The sequence below is a fragment of the Macadamia integrifolia genome, chromosome 10, assembly GCF_013358625.1.
Source record: "Macadamia integrifolia cultivar HAES 741 chromosome 10, SCU_Mint_v3, whole genome shotgun sequence".
NCBI lineage: Eukaryota > Viridiplantae > Streptophyta > Magnoliopsida > Proteales > Proteaceae > Macadamia > Macadamia integrifolia.
In genome coordinates, this window is record NC_056566.1 from 2512131 (window position 1) to 2529363 (window position 17233).

The 17233-nt window shown below is 36.9% G+C and overlaps 3 protein-coding genes across 12 annotated transcripts; 2 read left to right on the top strand and 1 right to left on the bottom strand.

Annotated features, from left to right (window-relative positions):
• Window positions 1-1021: 1021 nt before the first annotated feature.
• On the top strand, window positions 1022-5198 carry LOC122090929 (membrane-anchored ubiquitin-fold protein 2-like). Of its 6 annotated transcripts, none has more exons than XM_042660705.1 (5): window positions 1025-1433; window positions 1829-2172; window positions 4212-4376; window positions 4670-4743; window positions 4875-5198. In XM_042660705.1, exons 2-4 carry the CDS (start codon window positions 2040-2042, stop codon window positions 4720-4722), a joined length of 351 nt encoding a protein of 116 aa, XP_042516639.1. In that variant the 5' UTR covers window positions 1025-1433; window positions 1829-2039; the 3' UTR covers window positions 4723-4743; window positions 4875-5198. The 6 variants fall into 6 exon arrangements, with proteins under 6 accessions (XP_042516634.1, XP_042516637.1, XP_042516639.1 ...); XM_042660704.1 differs by having other exon boundaries at window positions 1027-1433; window positions 4870-5198; XM_042660700.1 differs by lacking the exons at window positions 4670-4743; window positions 4875-5198 and adding an exon at window positions 4487-4663 and having other exon boundaries at window positions 1022-1433.
• A 2409-nt stretch (window positions 5199-7607) lies between these two features.
• LOC122090927 (heparanase-like protein 2) lies at window positions 7608-10667 on the top strand. Its single transcript, XM_042660693.1, has 9 exons — window positions 7608-8060; window positions 8242-8278; window positions 8616-8796; window positions 8893-9044; window positions 9148-9381; window positions 9488-9677; window positions 9767-9892; window positions 9998-10097; window positions 10186-10667. The coding sequence occupies exons 1-9, from the start codon at window positions 7761-7763 to the stop codon at window positions 10510-10512; spliced, it is 1647 nt and encodes a 548-aa protein (XP_042516627.1). The 5' UTR covers window positions 7608-7760; the 3' UTR covers window positions 10513-10667.
• Window positions 10668-11078: 411 nt separating this feature from the next.
• On the bottom strand, window positions 11079-17020 carry LOC122090928 (heparanase-like protein 1). Of its 5 annotated transcripts, none has more exons than XM_042660698.1 (10): window positions 16886-17020; window positions 15513-15773; window positions 15356-15392; window positions 15067-15250; window positions 14012-14160; window positions 13682-13915; window positions 12858-13047; window positions 12614-12739; window positions 12401-12500; window positions 11079-11611 (listed from the first exon to the last, which is right to left on the bottom strand). In XM_042660698.1, the coding sequence occupies exons 2-10, from the start codon at window positions 15732-15734 to the stop codon at window positions 11219-11221; spliced, it is 1635 nt and encodes a 544-aa protein (XP_042516632.1). In that variant the 5' UTR covers window positions 15735-15773; window positions 16886-17020; the 3' UTR covers window positions 11079-11218. The 5 variants fall into 5 exon arrangements, with proteins under 5 accessions (XP_042516632.1, XP_042516628.1, XP_042516630.1 ...); XM_042660694.1 differs by lacking the exon at window positions 16886-17020 and adding an exon at window positions 16701-16855; XM_042660696.1 differs by lacking the exon at window positions 16886-17020 and adding an exon at window positions 16504-16694.
• Between the last annotated feature and the right edge of the window lie 213 nt (window positions 17021-17233).

Below are 17233 nucleotides of genomic sequence, written 5' to 3' on the forward strand. Positions count from 1 at the left end.
TCTCAAAATAATTGACAATAATTCAAGGCTAATTTCAGAGGAATATGCCTGAAGGCGATGGATTGGTGCTTGGGTGTACTCTATGTTATAAGTCATGATTCATGAAGCAAAGTAGAAGAAGTAGATAACTATATTATTCTTGTGATCAAGAAGAGTTGTTGATTACAATATTTAAAAAAATAAAAATAAAAATAAAAAGGGGAAAAAAAAGGGAGAAGTTAATGTTTGTTGAAGGTGCCAAGCCAACCTAAGTGCTAAGATAGTGACCATTTTGAACTTTTAAACAAGAAGAAGCACTTGCTTATGTAATTTGCTAAATTGCAACTTCAAGAAAGTAGAAAACCCAAGTCATTGGCTATTTGCCAGGTTTTTTCTATATTCTCTATATGCTTAATCTATTGAAAACAATTAAATTTTCTTATTAAATTATATCAAAACACCACTTGATTAGAAAGTAATCATTCTAATTACTTGAACAAACACTTTTCGGGACTTGATATTCTTTAATGATTTCTTAACCCAACTACTAATAGTTTTTTTTTTTTCCTTTTGGCTGTATTATTCTATAATCTGCGAAAAAAATTCTCTGAGCTGCCAGGCATACCCTTTCTATCTTTCTTTCCCTCATGTGAATCACCTCACTATCCTTCTCTATACAAAATCATTCCTTCACACTTCATTGTTCTATGATGCAAAACCCCCTGTTACCTGGAGAAGCCTCACAATTTCACAAGGTAAATCTCCCCTGTCAGCAAATCCAATTCAATGATGGGAGACCTGATTAGGTATCTTTTCTCCCATAAAAGACGCTATGGATCATGCCTTAAAACATAGTTTGGGTATAATCTCATCTCATGTATGTGGAAGCACCATCAGCACCTTCAAATAGGTTGAATGGCATCTTGGTGGGCCACCCAAGTCAATTCATTCAGATTCTTGATTAGTGGAGAGGATGGTGTGTACCTAATAACAGGGCCTTTTGCTTGATTTACCAAGTATAGATAGTGTCTCAACCACATCAGAAAAACAGGGGTGGTAGTGTCTCAACTCTCTATATATTTGTAAATCCAGACAAGATCGATCATAGATAGTTTGTAAGAATTCAGAGAAGTGGTAGGGGTTGAGTAGGATCTGACATCATTCTAGATTGTGCAAGTTAGCCAAAAGGGAGAAGAGCATGGGAGAATTTTCCATAAGAAGCAAGTAGGAACTGTTCCATAGTCACAGGAGATTAGAAGGGAAAGGGCTGGGATGGATTCATTGACCATAGATTTCGATGACTTTGAAAACCCCGATATCGCCTCGTCTCTGGGGATTTTATTCATCTTTTCTGACTCCAATAAAAGCGTCGTCTTCTTCTGCTTAGATTTCTGAACCAGAATTAAAAAAACTCAGAAAGAATAAATTAAACGGGGATCAGTTTCAGACGCCAAGTAAGACAACCCATCGACGTTTTCATTCTCTGTTTTTGTTTTTTTATTTGATTTACGATATACCCAGTTGAGGATTTTGCTACGTCTTCAGTTTCTCTTTAAGACCCAGTCGAGGATTTTGCTAGGTCTTCAATTTCTGTTGGTTCCCAGTTGGGGATTTGGGTTTCTCCTTGCTCCGTCAAAGTGTTTTAGTGCTTGTATATAGCTTTTTTTTCTGTTCTTTCATTTATTTATTTTATTTTGTAGAGGACTCAAATCAAGATTCTGCTGGTGTTATTCAAATTTTCAATTTTTTTTCGTGTATTTCCGAGTTAAGATTTTATTATCGCTTCTTCTTACTCTAAACTTGTAAGCCACCTCAAGGTTCATTGTTTATATTCTTTTTCTTTTTTCAGAATAGGAAATAACCAATTGAGGTCTCTGGGTAATTGTCTTCTGATATATTTGTGAAGAGTGAAGATAAAATTCAGACGTCTCAGCGGGATCTGAACTTTCAGAAGAACCCAAAATTGGGTTTGCCTATTGATTTATTATTTTCAAGACCCAAGGGAAGATCGTGAAGATCGTGGGTGCTTTTTCTTCACAAGAGCTTTGAGATCTCCGGAGATGTCTGGGGCACAGGATCGATTAGAGATCAAGTTCCGGTTGACGGATGGGTCAGATATCGGTCCCAAGAGTTTCCCTGCTGCCACCAGTATCGCCACCCTCAAGGAAACCATCATTGCTCAATGGCCAAAAGGTCGGTTTTTATTGTTTCTCTGTTTATTTGGCTGGTATAATGGATTTGTTTCATCCCTACTTGAAAGGATATTTTTGTGTTTCATGATCATGAAACACAAGATTTCCCCGAAAAGGGGTATAACTTCAGATTAAATCAGAATCTATATTATGATGAAATCATGTTATACGTAAATGTATTTCTTCTATTTCATAGCAAGTTAGGCTTACTGGTTTTTGATTAATTGGTATTCAAAGAAATCAAGGAATATGTTAGATGGATTGAATTATAGCAGCTAGATGAAGATGTTTGTATATCTTTAAACAAATCCCTGATCCTAACTCTTTATCATGAAAAGAGGGTTTTTTTCCGAAAACCTTTGTGGGTCGATTCCCTTCCTCTGAACGTTAACTGATTTCCTTGTTAGAGAGCTTAGTGCTCTGCCCACATCTTGAAGTCTATCAATGGCCTTCTCTGCATTTAAGAGGGAGGCTATCGAATTGAGTCGGCCAAGAGAGTGTCCATCTAGGGATTGAATTTGAATTACCCTTTTTATTTTTGGGTTTTGGACCCCTTGGAATTGAGCTACAATGTGTTTTTGGTTTCTGTTCAAAGTTATTCTAGGAATCAGTACAAAGTCAAAGAATAGCAGCCCACAGAGGCAATTGAGGCTTTCTTGCCACTCCAATTGTGGTGGTCTTAGATTCCTTCATAATTGTTCCCAACCAGGTGGTCCTCTAGATGCTTCTAAGGAATTGGTGTAGATGGTCCTAAGATTCTTATGCATCACGATCCATGAAGTGGTTGTTCCGGTGACAAAAGGTAACTCTACTGTCCTCATTAGTTGGGTGAGGAAATGATGTGAAAATGGGTTTCAGTAACTATGGAGTAATATTTAATTTCCTATTGGATGGATAAAAGAACAGAATCCATTTGAGTTGTTCGTTGATCTCACAACTTCTAAATAAGATGAGAGTAGTGAAGAACCTCAGTTACTGAATCAGGAACTACCTATAGATGAAGATACACCAGTCTCAGCAATTCAAACCATAGTTGCATTGGTACCCCTTTTCAGCCTTTGGTCCAGTTTCAATTTTATCAGTCCTCGGGTTTGGTACTGTATCATTTCTGAGGCATTTCCCTGAACTGGTACCAATAGCAGTCTTAAACTAAATTCATTAAGGGTAAATGCTGAATCCCTCTGGTGGGTTTGGTCTTTTATATTAACCGATTTAGTGTTCCTACTGAAAAAGTAGAAAGGAACTTAGTTTCTTTGTTGGTAAAATCCTATATATTTTTGGACTTTGGAGTAGAGTTTTGGATTCTAAACACTTCTTTCATTTTACAGTATTCATTTATGACCAATTCACAATCTTTCAAAATATAACCAAAGTCAAGAAACATATCCTTTTTTTTTTCCCTCTTTAATGGTATTTTATACTTTTGGGCTTTCAGTTAAATATCTTATTAAATTAAATAGAAGAAAGGCATGCACCAAAGAGTAAGGAGTCCTTGTAAAACTATGCGTAAGCTGGTATCAGCTGATCCCGTACAAGAAATACTACCTTATTTTTGCAGGTTCCACCATAGAATTCAGAACCCTAGTAAACGAGTTTGGAGCTTTGGGGTGCCACTTCTAATAAAGGACCTAATGAGTAACAATACATTTCTATATTGTCCATATTTCTGTATCAAGTATCAACATATTTCCTAATTCATTATTGAATATCCCAACTGCATTCATATATACTTCCAATGATGAACCAGGTAGCTTACCAAATAAATTGCCCCCGAAACTCGATTTAAGTGGTTGTACCAGTACCTGCACCATTATCTGTACCAGTAACACTACCACTACCAGTTTGTGGTAATTATGGTTAAATTACCCTGCTTTTAATATTTATTTTTCCATTTCTGTTTTCTGTTGCTAGCGTTGCTTTGTAATACTTTGTAATATTTTTGAATTACCAATTTTTTCCTGTCTTTGAGCTTTTGAATTCATTAGTTTTTTAAGCGTCGTACAGTTCACTTAGATTTCTAATGGGTATCTTTTTGGCCAGAGAAAGAAAATGGTCCAAGGACAGTGAAAGATGTCAAGATAATTAGTGCTGGAAGGATTTTGGAGAACAACAAAACATTAGGAGAATGCAGGAGCCCCTTATGTGATATTCCTGGGGGAGTTACAACCATGCATGTTGTTGTTCAACCACCTTCCTCAGAAAAAGGTACATGCATATTTTTAGAAGACCTGATACTTATCTGGAAAAGAACATATTATGCTCCGTCACCCCTTGCTTTATAGAAGCCTATTGATTTCATTGACCATACTATTCAGGAACTGGGCTTCAAGGAAAACATGCGAAAGCAAAGCTGACTGAGCATTTATATCAATCAATGAATAGATTGTGTTCCCTTATCTTGGCTGCATAAGATTTGTCCCAGAGCATCTAATATTCCATCATTTTTAAATGCTTTGTTTATGTTTGTATTACTAAGCTTGCTTGTTTATAATTGACAGAAAAGAAATCAGACCAATTGAAGCAGAACAAGTGTGTCTGTGCTATTCTATAATTTGCACATTTGATTGAAAAGGTAGAGTACCTCCCCACCCCCACCACCCCACCCACCCCCACCCCCCCCCCCCAAAAAAAAAAAAAAAACTCTTTGGATCTCCTGCAACTCTTTAATACTAATTAATATTCCTGATTTCCTTTAAAGGATAGAGTAATGAAGCTGGTATTGGATTGAAATTGTGGAACACAAGGTTGGCGGTTGGTGGGAATGCACATCTCGTCGTGGATCTAATTCTTAAACAGGTCTATGGCTTCTTGACGAGGCTATTGCTTTTTTGTGCAAGTGCAATATTTGTCGATTATTAAAGCCCATTAGACAACTATTTATGTAATGATATGCTAGGTTGTCTATCAAAAAAAAAAAATTAAATTAAATTTATTTCCTATAGTTGTAAAACCTGCTTTAAATATAAAGGTCTAAAAACAGATAAATGAATGGGAATTTTGCACCAGTGGGACATTCTCCATTGGCAATATTATCTTGGCCAATGTAGAAAAATGTGAGAGATTGAAATTACAAGTGAATCACAAAACTGTTAAAACTTACAATTTCAGTTGTTCATGATACGTGCTCAGACATGGTATGTGAAGATTTCATTTTTCTGTTGGTGAACCTTGAATCTCAAACATAATGCTATAGCATTTTTACTAAAGTGATAGAAGCCAGATTATTCCATTGCCCTACCGATCATCTCTCCCCCACCCCCCTTGAGTTGTTGTTGCCATCTTAGAACCTTGCAGTTGTGAACAAGTTGGATGTGGAAGCCAGAGAAATAGCAAGCAGAGGGAATCAGCATTTGCCCCAGAATTCAGTCCTAGCTACTCAGACAGCTGTTATACTCTGTGAGTTTGGGTTCATGGTTGATGAGAAAGGTTGAAGTGTTAACAATGTAGAAGACCAAGGAGAATCAAGTTTCTGAGGACTTTATGAACTGTTAGTGATTGATAGGTTCTCATTGGACCTTGTTTCTTATGGGATAATCCACTGAACTGGATTATGTCATCCAAATTACAGAGCATCAATGAATTTGATATCTTACTTGGATCTGAAATGTGGAAATATAGTAGCACTAGTACTTGGTAAACATGGCTTATGAGATTGGTGATAACAGTGTAGAGTAGTTGATGTGTTACTGATGAACTGTCACTTGTGATGAAGCAAATGCATGATGCATGATTGAGAAAGAAGAATCTGTTGGTTCATACAAGGCTTTACTCTGGTTCTAGTGATGAACTCCTGGAGTGTACTTTGACTTTTCGGCTATTTCCAGCACTTGGATGGATGATTTGATCATTTAGACCCTTAGATTGGTTACATTGGTATGGTCTTCTCTATTACAAGGAGGGGTATTTCATTGAATTAGACTATGAAATTTGATGTGTGGCTAATTTAGACCAGATCTTCTCTATCAACAGTCATAATGGACACATCCTCTGTCCACATAATAGACCCTTGTTACGACTATAATTTGCCCAATTTAAAGCATCTCCATGGCACATTGAACCAACTCAAGCCAATCGGAGAAGACGATGGCACTCTGAAGTCTCCTTTGCTGAATAACGATTGAGGCTTCCATTATTCCTTTGAATTCTGCTTCCAGTGCTAAAGAACAATGTCCTGCTCCCTTCCCACTGGCCACAGCTGCTATGGTCTCTTTTGCATAAAATGGAACCATTAAATTAAGCTGCTTGCCCAACCTGATTTAGATTAAGAAAAAACAGAGAGATGATGCCGCAAAAGCTTCTGTTCTAATACCAAGGTACAAGAGAACAGTTTATGCTAAACCTATACTAATACTAATATGGATTGGTCATATCAGGCCGATACAGGGCGTTAAGCGAAATTATATTGAATCAGCATCCGTATTGGCCATTCAAAAAAAAAAAAAAAAAAAGAAAAAGAAAAATGGTTGTTATTAATGTCACCTTGGTAAAACTATCACTGAGATGGACAAAATGAGAACGCTAACCAATAGTAGGTGAGGTTGTGGCACAATGATTAAGTAACATTATTGCAACATGTTGGTCATAGGTTAAGCCAAGTATCATATCAACTTTATGATGCATAGTATTCTATCATACAAGAAGATACATAATATACTACTCAAAAAAATAAAAAAAAAACAAAGTAAGCGTTTCAAAATGTAGAAGGAAAAATGAACAATATTGATGGTATACTCAGGTCACCCTAGTTTACCAAGAAAGTAAAATTGCCAACTAACTCGACTTTTTAAGGATCCAATCCAAATCATGCAAAAGTTTTTCATCACCCACAATGAAAAGATGATATTTTCTCGACATTGATTTGACATTTTGATTGAACTCTTGAAGTAGTGATTCTCACTCCCTATCATCAATGATTCAAAATATATTTTCTTCACAAAACATAAGGTTGGATCTCATGGGTTAAGAGATTCTCTCATCCGAAAACCCATTTCAAATTATAATTCATGCTATATATAGAAGTTACATAATTTATAGAAATCATGTGTAACAATAATTGGAAAAAGTTGATCCTCTCTGAAAACCGATCTGATTTCCAAAATTTTAAACGGATTCCAATATTACAAATTTAATTGGCAGTAGTGAGATCCATAAGGATATGAACTGTTCCACTTCCACCAATTAAGATTCTCAAAATCCAAACTTTATCTGTTTCAAGTTCAGGTGGATCGGGCAAGTAGACAACCAGTGTGATCCGAAAAAACTGGTGGTCTATGGACCGCCCTTGATTAAAGGAAAAGCACAAAAAGACGCGGTTGGGTCGAGCTGAGTCACAGTGCCCGACTATAATCTAACCAAATTGGAAGTTTATTAGACCAGTTATGACCATAACAAGAGACCTTTCTCAGTCTTCTCCCTCTCTAGCCTCCACTTGTCCACCTACAGAGCCTTAGCTAAGAAATCCATTGGGATTTAATCTTTCCTTAATTAGAGTTTGTTAGACTTAAATCTCTTCATTTTTTTCCTCTATATAAATCCTTTTTTTCCCTTTTGATTTCAATTAGTCTAATTGTAGCAGTTTCTCTAATAGCTATGGGGATGAGTTTCAGACTTTTTCTCTTCTCTCTTCTTCTTTCTCAGTTATCTATTATCTGTTTAGCTCATCAACATGGTCATGGCCACCATAGACATGGACATGGACATGGCCATGGTCAGCAAGTACATGTTGCAGATGGCCATGGCCTTGAAGAACAAGTTACAGTGACAGTGGGAGGTGTTACTTCAATTGCAGAAACTGAAGACAACTTCGTCTGTGCAACTTTGGATTGGTGGCCTTCCTTCAAGTGCAACTATGGCCAATGTCCATGGGGAATGGCTGGTATCCTTAATCTGGTTAGTTCTCTATCTCTCTCTCTCTCTCTCTCTCTCTCTCTCTCTCTCTCTCTCTCTCTCTCTCTCTCTCTCTCTCTCTCTCTCTCTCTGTGTGTGATAATATTTGGTTAAATAAATACAATCTCAACTGTTTTTCTGATTCATGGTACATAATACTTGGTGGGTTTTTTCATCTTTGCAGGATTTAAATAACAAAATTCTCAAAAATGCTATCAAAGGTAATGTAATCCATCCCACATTAGTCATATGGAGGTTGAAAAGTATATTTGATGTGGATTCATATTTGGGTTCCTTCACCTTGTAAGTCGATTTATGGGGTTGAGTTCTCTCAAGTTCTGTATCAATGATATTTGAGCAACCGATCCTCTTTAGCCCTAAGATCTGATCCGAAGTGAGCACAATCCCATATTAGTCATATATTTGGGGGCTGATTCCGTTTATGCGGTTGAGTTCTCCCAAGATCCCCCGTATCATTTGGTTTTTGAAAAATTACATAAATCAAAATCCTATATCATTTAGTTTATTGATCCAAGGTGATTGCCATTAAAATTTCAGCTTTCAATCCTTTGAGGATCAGAGTTGGAGGGTCAATGCAAGATCAGATCTTGTACAAGGTAGGAAACTTTTCAAAGTGTCCCCATGTCAAGAATGACACCAATGGCTTGTTTGGATTCTCCAAAGGTTGCCTCACCATGGAGAGATGGGATCAGCTCAATAACCTTTTCACCCAGACAGGGTAAACATTCCAAACCTTCCTTTTTCTTTTCTCTAGGACTCCATTGCAGAATTAGTTTTGCTAAGAAATAATGAAACATGATTCATTGATATACAGATCCAAAATAACTTTTGGGTTGAATGCACTCTTTGGAAGAAGAAAGCTAACTGCTGATGGTCTCTATGGAGGCAACTGGAACCCTAGCAATGCTCGCGATTTGATCAAGCACACCATCTCCAAGGGATACAATGTTGATTCATGGGAGTTAGGTAATTAATCCAACATCTCTTTTACTTCAAAATTTGCAGGTAAGAATGTTCAAATCACTCTGTCCTATGCCTTCTAAAACAACATTCATTGCTTACAACACAGGAAACGAGCTTAGCGCAGGAGGAGTAGCTGCAAGAGTAAATGCTGATCAATATGGAAGAGACATGATCATCCTTAGAAATCTCGTCGACGAATTATACAAGAATGCAACTACAAAGCCAAGGATAATGGGACCAGGAGGATTCTATGATGGAACATGGTTCAAAACCTTACTTCAGGTTTCAGGTCCTAATGTGGTTGATGTAGTAACTCACCATATCTACAATCTTGGTCCAGGTAGCTTCCTATCTCTTTCAACTTTTTCTGTCTCATGAAACTACAATCACATATCTTTCTATAGTCATATCTGCTTTATCAATGCTCACACAGTTCATTATTACAGGTAAAGATTTAAATCTGATCTACAAAATCCAAGACCCATTTTTTCTTAATCAAGTAGCTCAGACATACAAAGACATTAAGCAAACTACCCAGAGTTTTGGTCCCTGGGCATCTGTTTGGGTTGGGGAGTCAGGTGGAGCATACAACAGTGGGGGCAAATATGTGTCCCATACCTTTGTTAACAGCTTCTGGTGAGGATTGGTCTTCTTCTTCTGTTAAAATCCTATCAAGAAGATATACTGTAATACTTTAAGCTGATAATGGCATTTGTCTATGACAGGTACTTAGATCAGCTTGGTATGACATCGACCTTCAACCACAAGGCTTTCTGCAGACAAACCTTGATCGGTGGCAACTACGGTCTCCTTAATACCACAACTTTCATCCCCAACCCAGATTATTATGGGTATGTGCATTAGTTAATCAATCATCAGAGATAAATCATTAAGGAAATTCCTTGTCTCAGCCCTTTTCTTCTGATCATTTTTATCCTTTTTTTTCTCTCTACCAGTGCTCTTCTTTGGCACCGATTAATGGGACCAAAGGTTCTCTCAACAAACCACATTGGCTCTCCATACTTGCGTGCATACTCCCATTGTTCAAGGACAAAGGTAAATCATCTTCATGTTTACAAACAAAAATGAAACTAAAACCATGAAGAAGTTGCAAAACTGAGCTTATTTTTTGTGCTTGTTGCAGGGAATTGCTATACTTCTAATCAATATGTCAAATTCTACCAGCTTCAGTGTCTCAGTGGCTAATGACCTAAACTTGCATCCTGAATCAGAAAGCAAGTCTGTTGAAAAGTCTTACAGAGAAGAGTACCATTTGACCCCTAAAGATGGTAATATCCAGAGTGATGTGTTACTACTGAATGGGTCTCCCTTGGTGCTCAGTAAATCCTTGGATATTCCACCACTAAATCCTATTAAGGTTGATGCTTCAGCTCCTATCAAGATTGTTGCTGATTCGATCGTCTTTGCAACTCTGCCAGACTTCCAGGCTCCTGCCTGTGTCAAGAATTGAAGAGTAACGCCGCGTGGTGTTATGGGTGCACCCACCCAATTTTACCATTGTGATTTCCTTCTCTTTTCTTTTCCATTTTTCCCCTTCTTATTTTGGTGTGTGTGTACAAGAAATACTCTCATTAAATTTAATGGTCAGTTTGCTCTTTGTTATCATACTTGTAATCTCCAGTCCACAATGTTCATTAAAATTGGAATCAAATCTCATCTCATGTGGAGTCAATTATGCCTCAAACAACATATCAAATATAATTTCTCATTCGCTAGAAACACACTGAATACATGTTGAAATTTTAGTTTACTTCTCCTCCTTTTTTGGTAATAAATTACTTCGAAAAATAAGCAACAAGTACAGTGGTAATTTAAGGTCAGGTCAAAATATTACAGGGTATAAAGGAAAAGAAAAGATTCACCATAAAATAGCTTATTTTCTTCAGAAGAACTAGCTTCTGAAACCACTGGCTATATAGATAACTCATCTTAATACAATGACCATGAAACTGCATTCTCTCTATTGTTTTATTTATTTATTATTTTTTTTTGGGGGGGGGGGCAGGGTTTGGGTGTGGGGGGGGGGGGGGGGTTGGAGGAAAATTTGATATTAATTAGGGTAGGCTTATTTTGGCCCAGTTCTCTTACCTAAGGGTGTGTTCTGAAATGGAGATGCAGAATGGCTTGTGAATCTTCAAGTGGTAGCTGAGTTCCCCTCATTTACAAGCTTGAGCCTCAAAGTTGGGGAAGGCTACAAAGGCAATGGATAAAGGAGCCAAGGATATAGGAGACTTCACATTAACAAGAACAGGATCTAGAGATGGGATGTCACCAGCCTCGTTAAGCTTTAATGGAGTCCCATTTAACACCATAGTCTGACTCTGGAGATATCCATCCTTCGGTGTCAAATGGTACTCCTCTCTCAATTCTTCCTCATCTGATGCTTTCCTTCCAACCCACGAAACCGTTCTCTTAATACCATGCATGAAAGAATTGTTCTTGTGAATAGTGTTCTCTCCTATGTTCAGGTTGATGTTCATACTATTTTGAACAGTGATTCTAAACTCAGTCTGGTTGCTAAGATTGATCAGAAGTAGAATTATGCCTCCCTGTAACATGAAAATGAGAACAGTTATATACTCGTAAGATTGGTAAGAAATAATTCTTCTCAGAATGCTAAAGAGTTGTGATCCCTTCATGGTACTCCATATAGACTTGGGTTGCTAACTGTATGATCAGCAGAAAACCTTAGGCTTGTGATCCCTTCATTGAACTCCATATGGACATGGGTTGCCAACTGGTTAATAGAAAACCTTAGTTTGTCATCACTTCTTCACATTGATATGTTCAACTTTCTAATCAGGGTACACTTCACAATGTGCTAGAGCACAAAATTTTATTATCAATAGGTGATGATAACCATTCCAATATGTTGCACTAAAAAAAAGTGTTCATATATCTCAGACTCTCATATTGAAATGTAACAAACTGCTGTTGCCTAAAGCCCTCTTTTGTTTTCAAGTGAAAGTTAAGTGTAGTAAAATAAGAACAAAAGAAAAAATGAAATTTTTGCAATCATTATAAAAAATAATTGATAACTACCTCAGCAACATACTAAATCTAGAACCTAAATTTTACCATGTCACTTAAATTTTCCATGATATTTTGAATGAAGAAAAAGCAAATATTACTTGCCATATTTGGTATGTTTTTGAGTTAGTTACACAATTTTTCTTAGAAATGATTGCAAAACTCCTTATTTGATTTTTATCCAAATTTTACTTCTCTTCACTCCCTTCCTAACCAAATGGGGCCCAAGTGACTCAGGTTTCTTGTGACATTTGCCCCATTTTTGAACAACCATGGAAAATCAAGAATGATAAAATTATGAGCCTTACTCTTCCTTTCAAACAGTGAGCATAAGCACGTAAAAACGGTGATCTCTCACCATCAACAGCAAGGACACCTTTTCCCATAAGCCGATGCCATAGAAGTGCACTATTCACAAGTCATGCAAAAGAGAGTTAAAAAGAAAAACAAGTGCAAAATTTCAAATTTAGGGATCTCAGCAAGGATATACATCTGCAATAATCTAATGTGAATGTGCTTGCCTATAGTAATCAGGGTTTGGCTCAAAAGTGGCGGTGTTGAGGAGACCATAGTTCCCGCCAATCAAAGACTGTCTACAGTATGCCTTGGTATTGTGCCTTGAAGACATTCCAAGCTGATCCAAGTACCTGAATTCCATAACTAAATCTGTTAGCTAAATTTAAAGAAAAAATTTCTTCTTCTGAAAGAAAATGTTAGAAAGTGACCAAATGTGAAAAGAAAAATAAATGAGAGAATCAAGCTTACCAAAAGCTGTTTATAAATGTGTCAGACACTAGACGCCCACCACTGTTGTAGGCCCCACCAGCTTCACCAACCCATGCAGAAGCCCATGGACCATGCGTTCGAATGGTATCTTCAAGATTGCGAAAAGTTTGTGATATTTGACTTAGATAATGGGGATCCAATATCTTATTAACAAGATTGTGATCATCACCTGAAAAGAGAGAGTGATCACATACGGTACTAGCAAGTGGCAAGCTACAGTAAACAATACAACGAGTTATATAACAGAGAAACTACACATTTCAAAAACTTTACATGATTGACCTTTCCCTAGGTTCTCAACTGTCATCCATATAGGCGGGCCTATGCTGTGAACCAAATGAACAATAAAAACAGTTGATACAAGGCTTAAACCAGTTAATAAGCCACAATCAATAAACCAGAATCCATCACCATTGATGGGTCAGACCAAGTACATACAGCACTAGAAAGCACTATGAGAATGCGATCATCAAGATTCCATGAAAAGCCATTAAAAGGTCGTAGAATGTGAAACCTTAAACCTGAAACCATAAATTTAAGCCTAAACCATGAAAACTACAAAACTTGAATTTCAAATTATGAACATATGGCCAGTTGAACCCCACTTTGAAAATCCCATGAACAATCAGCAGCTGGCTGAACCCACTTTGATAATGAAATCTATGCTATACATAGGAGCTCTTCCTAAATGCAGATCTCTTGTATTTATTTGTGGTTGTTTTTTACTCAATATTTAAATAAAAAATTCATGCTATTATATTGATTGTACATAAATATAAGAAAAAAACTTATACCTCACCCACCTGGACCTAGATTGTATATATGGTGCGTTACAACATTGACCACATCTGACCCGGAAACTTGAAGAAACTTGGTATACCACTGTTGATTATAGAACCCTCCTGGGGCTATAATCAATGGCTTTTGATGGGACTTCCCATATAACTCATTGATGAGAGCCTCAAGGTTGATTAAGTCTTTCCCATATTGTTGAGCACCAACACTTGCACCAACCCCATTTCCACTCAACTCATTTCCTGGTAGAGGAAAAGAACGTGATAAGGTTAAGAGAAATATGATATTATGAAAATGGAGAAGTGTTTATTTATTAAAAAAAAAAAAAAATGTAATACCGAATTCCCATGAATCGATTGGGTATCCCTTGGAAATGGTGTACTTGATAAAATCACGAGCATTGCTGGAGTCCCAAGCACCAACCCAAGCACTAGTTCGGGTTTGGTGTCTCCCATATAGTGCATTGAGACCAAATGTTACTAATGCTCTGCAACCAAAGATTCCAAACCCAAACCAATTAAACCACTAGTTCAAGTTACAGTCAGTTCCAGGTGCATAGAAGTTTACGATTCTCCCCATTTCCTTTGAAATAAAAGGATGAAATCTTGGGAAATTTTCAGTAACCTTTTAAATAACTTGAAGAGCTCTGAATGGACAAGAATTACCTCATACATCTGTGATTAATTAATGCTGACTTTTACTGAAAATATATAAGAATAAAAACACCATTGTTCATGTCATAATACACATTATTTTGCAGAAAAAAAGATATACCCAAAACAGAGATGGTGGGCAAAGATTTCATGAAACAATAAACAGGGATTCCTGGAAGAGAAATGATTGAGTAGACCAGGGATACGCAGCCTATAACCCTATTTGGAAATATCATTGGAATCTTCCCCACTGCAAAGCCTCTAGCTTATTGTTTTAATTGATAAATACAAAGCCTCTAGCTATTTCATCAAATCAAAAGGTTCCATCCCATTGGATTTGTCTAAGGATCAGCAACCCTGGCTATAAATTAATGCTTCTTCTTCTAAGGCCTACTACTGCCACAGAAGTTGCAAATGGGGGATGTTTCTCATTTGGAGTGAAGACAAACTGGAACACTTTAAATCCATCAAAATTCAATGAAAAAACTCAGATGATCCGAGACATTCAAACATACTTTTTCAAAATTTCTGTTGGGTGTGGAGCAATAAAATGGATTTTTCATTTCCAATCAAAAAGCTAAAATAGTAAAAAGGATAATTACTTCATACAGCCATCATAAACAAATCCATAATTTCCAATTTTATATAAACATGAGTTAGCATGCAGCTTACATACATAAGGAGAGAGTTGCCTACAGAAGAACTTCTATTTCAAATATTAAAAAATAAATAAAACTTACCCTGTCTTATTAAATAAGAGGTTGAGCTCATCCCACCTAGCCATAGGTAAACAACCCATGGAAAATCCAAACAGTTCACCTGCCCTCTTCCTAATTGGAAGGCATGAAGAATTCAAATTTCCAACATCATACACAATTCGGTCTTGCAAAGTTCCTCCAATTCTTATTCGGAGTGGGTTGAAAGCTATACACCACGAGCCAGAATCAGAAGGTAAATGTTCAGAGTATTAGTATGTCATAAGACCATTCTTTTAGATGACTCAAAACTCAAATGGTAAAGACCACAAACCTTGGATAGCCTTAGCAAGCAAAGGGTGAGTCAAGTCCTAAGAAGATTGAAACAAGTATTTCATTTCTGCTCAGTAAATAAATTATAATGGCTGGTTTCGATTAATTAACAAAAATGAAATTTCAAAAAAAAATAAAGAAACGTGATTAATCCTCACCAGATTCAGAACAGAGGATTTGCCCCATGGGCATTGTTGATAGTTACACTTCTCTGGAGGCCACCAATCCACAGTAGCACAGATGAAATTGTTGCGGGTCTCAGCAATTCTTGTGGCCCCCTTAACTACAATTATTGCATCTGCAAGATCTTGAGCTAAAACCCCATGGACAGAGGACAGTATGAGAAAAAGGAGGAAATGGTAACCCATTTTGAGATGCATACAATGGTTTCAGCACCAATGCTACTTCATCAATTTAAACTGCTCAAAGAAGGAAATCAAACATCAACCATCCGTAGTTAAATGAGACTGAAAAAAAAAAAAAAAAATCAGTTTGCCTTCTATCACTTGTTATTGATGATCATGACTTTTTTTTTTTTATACCACCCAAAAAAAATTAATAATAATCACATAAATCGAGTAAGCATAAACTGAAGACAAACAATTTACAAATAACTCAAATGAACAAGAAACCAATTTTTTCTAACCCCAACCCCCCCAAAAAAATTCCCATTTTAGCTAATAAATTTCCGTTTATGACCCAACAAAAAAAAAAAAAAAACCATATTAACCGAAGAAATTGGGTCCTCAAAAAAACAAGAAACCCATTTTAACCGAAGAAATTGGGTCCTCAAATCTAAGGTTTAGGAAAACTTTGACACGTTTCTCCACCTGAGAACAGATCTAGTCAGCGAGACCAAGGAAAAAGCACGGCGAATATTAAAACTTTCATTTTAAGAATAACCAGAACGAAACGGATAAGAATAACAACTTCAATTTCAACTTTCAAGATTGAAAGTAATCGAGACGATAGATCGCCTCTGCTTTCCACATTTTGACTTCTAACAGATCTATGAGATTAGAACAAACCAAAGCTAAAGCTAAAGCTAAAGCCAAAGCCAAAGTCAGACATTTCTGATGAGTAACCCAACTGAAACCAGCGTCAATAGACTGCAATTCAACAGTAATGGCGTTGACAGAACTCACTCACTCGTGAATCTGCATTGACTGCTCCGGGATGAAGTAATTCACAGAAAAAGATTTATTTTCCTCTATATTTGCACTCTACCCTTTACTTTACAGCCATCAAAGAATTCCCTTCCTCTATTATAAGAAACCCATGTCGAGAATTTGTAGGCGTTGTCGGCCCTAAAATCTAGACGAGAATAAAGCGAGATCTTTGCTTACCCTTTAGTGGTTTTTGGCTCAAGAGAAGACAGAAGAGAATCTTAAATCTACGTATGTAGCCTTACAAAAGAAGCTAAAACACAGGCATGTGAATCTGTGAAGCTAAGCTTAAAAGAAGGCATCGTTTATCTATTAAACAGAAGTTTATCTTCAACAGGAAGGACATCAAATCGTAAATGGTATACCTAACGGTCATACGCCATCCCCCACCATACTTCTTTCGTCGGACAGCTCATCTTCTAATGATTGCCGGAAAAAGAATGCCCATAATATATTGAGAAAAAAAAAAAAGTTGGCAGTTGGTAAATATAAATAGAGATAGAGTTAGAGGTAGAGGTGTAAGTTTATCACTCACTATCCGAACCCGTCGTAATCCGTCTTGAGTTTGAATTCTATTTAATCCGATTATGAGGGTCAATTTGGCCCAATCTGACCCAACCCTATGTGGGGTTAGGCTGGGCCTGAGTTGAGGCATAGAAAATCCAGCCCGACCCTAACCCATCCTGAATTTAACTCTGATTATTATTGTACTT

Bases quoted from the DNA above. Each gene is read 5' to 3' on its own strand.
- LOC122090928 (XM_042660698.1), bottom strand. From the start codon at position 15,734: ATGCATCTCAAAATGGGTTACCATTTCCTCCTTTTTCTCATACTGTCC. The intron at 13,048-13,681 runs GTGGGTGAGGTA...CTCTCTTTTCAG, and splicing joins TATATACAATCTAGGTCCAG to GTGATGATCACAATCTTGTT. The intron at 12,501-12,613 runs GCAAGCACATTC...ACTTGTGAATAG, and splicing joins CCAAACCCTGATTACTATAG to TGCACTTCTATGGCATCGGC.
- LOC122090929 (XM_042660700.1), top strand. From the start codon at position 2,040: ATGTCTGGGGCACAGGATCGATTAGAGATCAAGTTCCGGTTGACGGAT. The intron at 2,173-4,211 runs GTCGGTTTTTAT...CTTTTTGGCCAG, and splicing joins CATTGCTCAATGGCCAAAAG to AGAAAGAAAATGGTCCAAGG. The intron at 4,377-4,486 runs GTACATGCATAT...CATACTATTCAG, and splicing joins ACCACCTTCCTCAGAAAAAG to GAACTGGGCTTCAAGGAAAA.
- LOC122090927 (XM_042660693.1), top strand. From the start codon at position 7,761: ATGGGGATGAGTTTCAGACTTTTTCTCTTCTCTCTTCTTCTTTCTCAG. The intron at 8,797-8,892 runs GTAAACATTCCA...ATTGATATACAG, and splicing joins AACCTTTTCACCCAGACAGG to ATCCAAAATAACTTTTGGGT. The intron at 9,893-9,997 runs GTATGTGCATTA...TCTCTCTACCAG, and splicing joins CCCAACCCAGATTATTATGG to TGCTCTTCTTTGGCACCGAT.